The sequence below is a fragment of the Ananas comosus genome, unplaced genomic scaffold (assembly GCF_001540865.1).
Source record: "Ananas comosus cultivar F153 unplaced genomic scaffold, ASM154086v1, whole genome shotgun sequence".
In the NCBI taxonomy this organism is placed as follows: domain Eukaryota; kingdom Viridiplantae; phylum Streptophyta; class Magnoliopsida; order Poales; family Bromeliaceae; genus Ananas; species Ananas comosus.
Window position 1 is genome coordinate 1 of NW_017891812.1, and position 5,740 is coordinate 5,740.

Genomic DNA, 5,740 nt, shown 5'->3' on the forward strand with positions numbered 1-5,740 from the left:
AAATCGACTTGATAGGACAAGGGTCCCAATCCTATTAATAGGATAGTAGCCGGACCCTATATATATATATATATATATATATATATATATATATAGTCCAGCTACTATACTATTATGAGTACAATCGCTCTCCTACTCATAAGTCGTTTTCAATAATAGAGCTTCCGAATTGACGAGCCATACCGTTAAACGTTATTTAGAGTATTTTAAACTTTTAGAAATCAAATTTTATAATTTTTTGACATCATTTACCTTACGATCAAAAGGTCACAAAATTGACAATTTTTAACAGCCGGTATGGGATACTTGCTAGTTTATCGGTGTAAAAGAATTTGAATCGGTTGAATTTTTATAGAGAAATTCTATTCACTACCGAGATAAAGATCAATAACTCCAATCTTAAATTGAAGGATCCGATCATCCAATTTTAGGATGTTGTTCGATTTTGACCATTCATTTTATGCCCACTTGATGGACTTTATTATGATTTCGAAAAATTACGAATTTTATTTTCTATAAGTTTCAAATACTCTAGATCATATTTAACGGAATGGATCGTCGATTCGAAAGCTCCATTATCGAAAACAACTTATGAGTACGAAGGGCTCTATACTCATAAGAGTATAGTAGCCATACTCTCTCTCTCTCTCTCTCTCTCTCTCTCTCTCTGTCTCTCGCTCTCTCTCTCTCTCTATATATATATATAGAGTCCGGCTATGGTGCTTGTAAAAGAACCAAGGACTTGGTGCTTGTAAATTTTTTACCGTTAGTGCCTTTGATCATTTTTACCTGTTAGATTATACTATTCAACCAACCACCCACTCAACCCTAGGGGGTCCACATCATCCTAACTGCACATCATTTAATCCAAGGGTCGAAAACTTACAAGTACCAATAACTTGATACTTTTAAAAGTATAGAAACTCAATTCTATATATATATAGAGAGAGAGAGAGAGAGAGAGAGTGTGTGTGTGTGTGTGTGTGTGTGTGTGTGTGTGTAGAGCTACAATGCTATCGGAAGCATAGAGCATTTAATGCTTCCGATATTTTGACCCTTGGATTAAGAATTATACGGTTGGAATGATTGCGGTCCCCCCAGGGTTGAGTAGTACCCTTAGGGTTGAGTGGTCCCCACAGCGTAATAGTATTAATCCAAAGGTTAAAAATGATTAAAGGGACCGATCTACGGCCAAAAAATCTAAGCACCAGATCCTATATGCTTCCGATAGCATAGTAATTGTACTCTATATATATATATTTGTGTTTTCTTGGATTTTTGGAAAGAAAAATACACGGAATGCCATGACTGTTGGCTTAAACGGACCAACATCCTTCCCAATAGTGGGAGTCTATATTGGGCCGAGTTATATTTAAAATGACGGAAGGCTGAGTTGGATCGAGTCATTTTCGACTGGCGTGAGGCTGGCTGGACCAACTCACAATTGAGACTTGTGGGCACTATGTGTGTACACTTTTAAGTAAATTGATTGCGTATTTATAACAGATCGAGTTTTCGGGATTAATGATTAACACCAACTATCTGACACGCCCGTGTATTTTCTTATCTATGCAAGCCCATCAACAATAACAAGAATTTTAAAAGCTATCTACCGATGCATCTAATCACCTAAAATTTTTATTTATAAAAATTAAAAAAAATCTAACAATAATACTAATGTAGCAATGCCCTAGAGTGTAGGATAAAATTACAAAATTGATCAATTCCAGTTAAACACAAATAATGAGAAAACAACCAACTCAGGAAGCATAACTTTTATTTATCCCAACATCTCATATATAAATAGTGAATACATAATGAATAACACCAAAATCAAGAAGGAAACCAAAGTATTAAAAACACTCGATTCTAGCATATAAAATAAATCATCAAAATATGCTACGATTCAGATTGCTCAAATTTTCCACATCTCCTCCTCAATCTAGCGAGAGCTAATGCGACTGCAACATATAGCTTATCATACGTCGTATCAATCAAAGTGAAATAACCATACCTGAAAGATTTGCTGATTAATAGACTACCAGAAACAGCCCAAAATCCTGTGATAAATCCCAATATCACACTGACATAGAGCGATAATCTTTCAAACTTGTTAGATGTGTTTGTCGGCCCTTCGCTAAAACCATGAATTGTTTCATTTGTAGAGCAATTTTTAGTAATCGGTGGTCCACAAAGATATGGATTGCCAATGTAAATGGACGGGTCAGGAAGGGTTTGCAGTTGATTTCCTGTCGGAATCGGTCCTGATAGATTATTGTACGACAAATTTAAGTGATTCAAATAAGTCAGTGCGGAGAGGCTTTGCGGAATAGTGCCAGAAAGATTGTTCATTCGAAGGTCGAGAGATTCCAAATACTTCATTTTGCCGACATTGTCTGGAATACTTCCTGATAAGTGATTTTGCGACAAATTTAAGTTTTGTAGTGCCCACAAATCTCCAATCTCGTCAGGAATCTCCCCAGATAAGTTATTATCAGAAAGATCTATGCTCTCCAAAAGGTCGAGAATGTTTGAATAGAGACGTTGATCCCCTTTTATGACGAGCAAAAAACTAGCTGAAAAGCTATAGAATCTTCCTTGCTCTAAACCTTCCACATCTTCTGTCTTTCCTCCTCTTTCCAAAGCAGTCCAACTAAAGTTGCCAATAGATCGGGGTATAATCCCTGAAAGATTGTTATGAGAAAGATCCAACACTTGAAGATATCCAAGCTGTAGAACTTGTGGGGGAATGCTGCCAGAAAACATATTTGAATGCAAGCTCAGAAGCATGAGAGATGACAAACTCTTTTCTCCAATCCATGTTGGTATTGCTCCGGAGAACTTGTTCTGCCCGAGGTCAAGAAAAACTAACTCTTTGCAACGTTGCAAAGAAGAAGGAAATTCTCCTGACAGGTTGTTATTGTCCAAGTTCAATAATGACAAACTTTCTTGATAACAGACAGAGTCAGGAACTCCTCCAGAAAGATTGTTATTCATCAAATCTACAATAAATAGTCTCTCCTGTGATCTCTCTAAACAACGAGGAAGTTCTCCAGATAGGTTGTTCCTTGATAGGTTGAGAAGCATTAAATCAAATGATTTGCATAAAGAGTGTGGTACAGTACCGTCGAAACTATTATTAGAAAGAATCAAGAAGGATAGTTCTGGTAATGAAGAGGTTGATAATGGACCTTCAAAGAAATTATTGGATAGATCCAATGACACAATAGCAGGTGGTAAAGATGGCAATGGGCCTTCAAATTGATTAGTGCTCAAATTCAACATCTGTAACATCGTAAGGTCTGATAAAAGTGGTAAATTTCCCTTGATTTGATTATTGGATAAATCCACATAATTTAGGGATTGAGATATAGTCCAAAACCAACTAGGAAGTGTTTCAACAAGTTGATTATTTGATAGATCGAGATATTCAAGTTGTGTTTGTCCTTGGAGCCAAGTAGGAAATTTGGGTCCTAACTGGCATGATGCCAATCCAAATTGTTCGATTTGGAAAGAAGGTACCCAATCGTCACTGCACCGAACTGCTATGGAGTTATTCGAAAGTAAAAGTGCTTGTATTCCTCCAAGATGATTAAGTTGGACCTCAGATACGACACCCTCGAATGAATTGCTAGAAAGATCCAAATATGTTATATTAGGCATCTCCCAAACTCCTAATGGGATAGTCCCGTTGAGTGAGTTGTAACTCAAATCCAAAGAACTTAGACCAGTCATGTTTTCTAACCATCCTGAGAGATTCCCTTTCAAGTTGTTATATCCCAAATACAAGTTCTGTAACTTATAAAGTGTGCACCCCGCCATTGCGTCCATCCATTCCGAAATATCCCCACTGAAGCCGATTTCGCTCAAATCCAAAGTATTCAAGTTGCAAAGATTGCGAAATGCTCTCGGAGACATACTTTTGAAATAATTATTTTGTAAAAAAAGGGAATTGAGGGATTTCAAAGAGCTAAGTTCATCAGGAATGAGTCCTTGGAAGTTATTGAACGAAAGGTCGAGATAAGTGACGTGAGTAAGATTCCACAACCATGTGGGTAAGGTAGAGTTGATGCCGTTATTCCCTAAATCAAGTACTTTTAGAGCTGTAATGTTGACGTCCGATAGCGACGAAGGAATTCCGTTGAGAAGAGTGAATGGCAAGTGAAGCACTTCCAAGGAAGGAAGCATGTTTATAGTATCGAGCCAATTTGGAACATCACCTAAGTACACATAACTCATATCAAGATACTTCAAAGAAGAAAGCTGGCTGAGCCACCACATATTATTGCCTACACTCATCATGCAAGAAAGAGAAAGCTCAACACTAAGATCAAGATAGCGGAGATTTGAGAGATTCCCAAGTTGAGCAGGCACAGTTCCACTAAAACAAGCATTAGAGAGGTTAAGATATTTCAACTTATGCAAAGAACCTATTTGCGTAGGAATGCTTATGCCGTTAAAGTTATTCATACTAAGATCTAAGTGCTTCAGATCACTTAAAAGAGACAAAGATGGGTTGATCTCACCGCTCAATGCTAAATTTCCGAGTTTGAGCTTCACAACATGGCTCGTTGTATTGCTGCAGACGACTCCCGTCCATTTACAACAATCGTGCCCTTCCCACGATGACAAGAAGTTGTATGGATCAGTTAGGTCGGCTTTAAAGCTGAGAAGTGTGTTCCTCTCCCTCTCAATGCAACCCATTGCTCTAATTGCTTGCATGCCCAGAATCAAAAGTAAGAAAGAAAGAATAAAAGAAGCCATGCATGTCATGTTTTGCTTCAAGCAAATGAGATGGTTGAATGAATGCACATTCACACAAATGTTGCTAGACTATTTATTGACGAGGCCTTGGAAACAACCTTCGAGGCCTTGGAAACAACCTTTAGAATTTAATTAGCATATCACTTTACAAAAAAATCTTTTCTGTAACAGATATTTTACACAGAAATATTCCTATGTCAGTATCTAAATTTTCAAAAACTGCCAAGTCATTGTGTTTGAGTCGTGTCGTGTCTCATGTCCCCGTGTCCGTGACGCCTAGGTTGAGATGGAATCAAAGAAAAGAAATTTTCGGCCTTGAATTTCTATGCAACATAAATGTTGTGATTGGTTGCTCGATCGTTACTTTCTTCACGGAATAGCTTTGGAAAACTTTTTCTGTGTTGACCCATCTAAGTCGTAGCTTACTTGGAAAATCCTTCAAATTCTTCTTGTAACAGATACACCACAATATAATTCAATTGTGCTATACAGGATGGTAAAGAATCAAGGAATGTAATCCGATATAATATATTTAATTACTTCATAAGATAGCGTGCAGCGTTCTACATGCTTCGCTTATTTTTTAAAAGTAAACTAAGCTAAAAATATGAAACAACTAAATTTCAAACTGAAAACTTCAGATACCAATCATTAAACTCTTTTAGGTAATTGCACTAAGCATGTATTATAACAGAGAATAGTTTCATTTACTTCCGTCAACGAGTATGTGTATATACATGACTTTGTTCCATGGAAATTATTGGCGCAGATTCCTCAAGTCCATCTCACTATTCACATCTATTACATCTATTGATGTGACGGGTGTATTCAGGTTCAAATAGTGCATCAACCACTAAATTGAATGACCTGAGCATAACATTATAAATATTTATTAAGGAATAATATCTTATATATTTTTTAAAAATTTTAAAATATTTTGTATATTTTTATTTTTTTGTTTCAAATGTAGTGTTCT

General features: G+C 36.6%; 1 protein-coding gene across 1 annotated transcript; it reads right to left on the reverse strand.

Annotated features, from left to right (window-relative positions):
* Positions 1 to 1,899: 1,899 nt before the first annotated feature.
* LOC109705165 (receptor-like protein 12) lies at positions 1,900 to 4,763 on the reverse strand. The gene has a single exon (XM_020225910.1). It carries the CDS (start codon positions 4,720 to 4,722, stop codon positions 1,900 to 1,902), a length of 2,823 nt encoding a protein of 940 aa, XP_020081499.1. The 5' UTR covers positions 4,723 to 4,763.
* Positions 4,764 to 5,740: the final 977 nt, after the last annotated feature.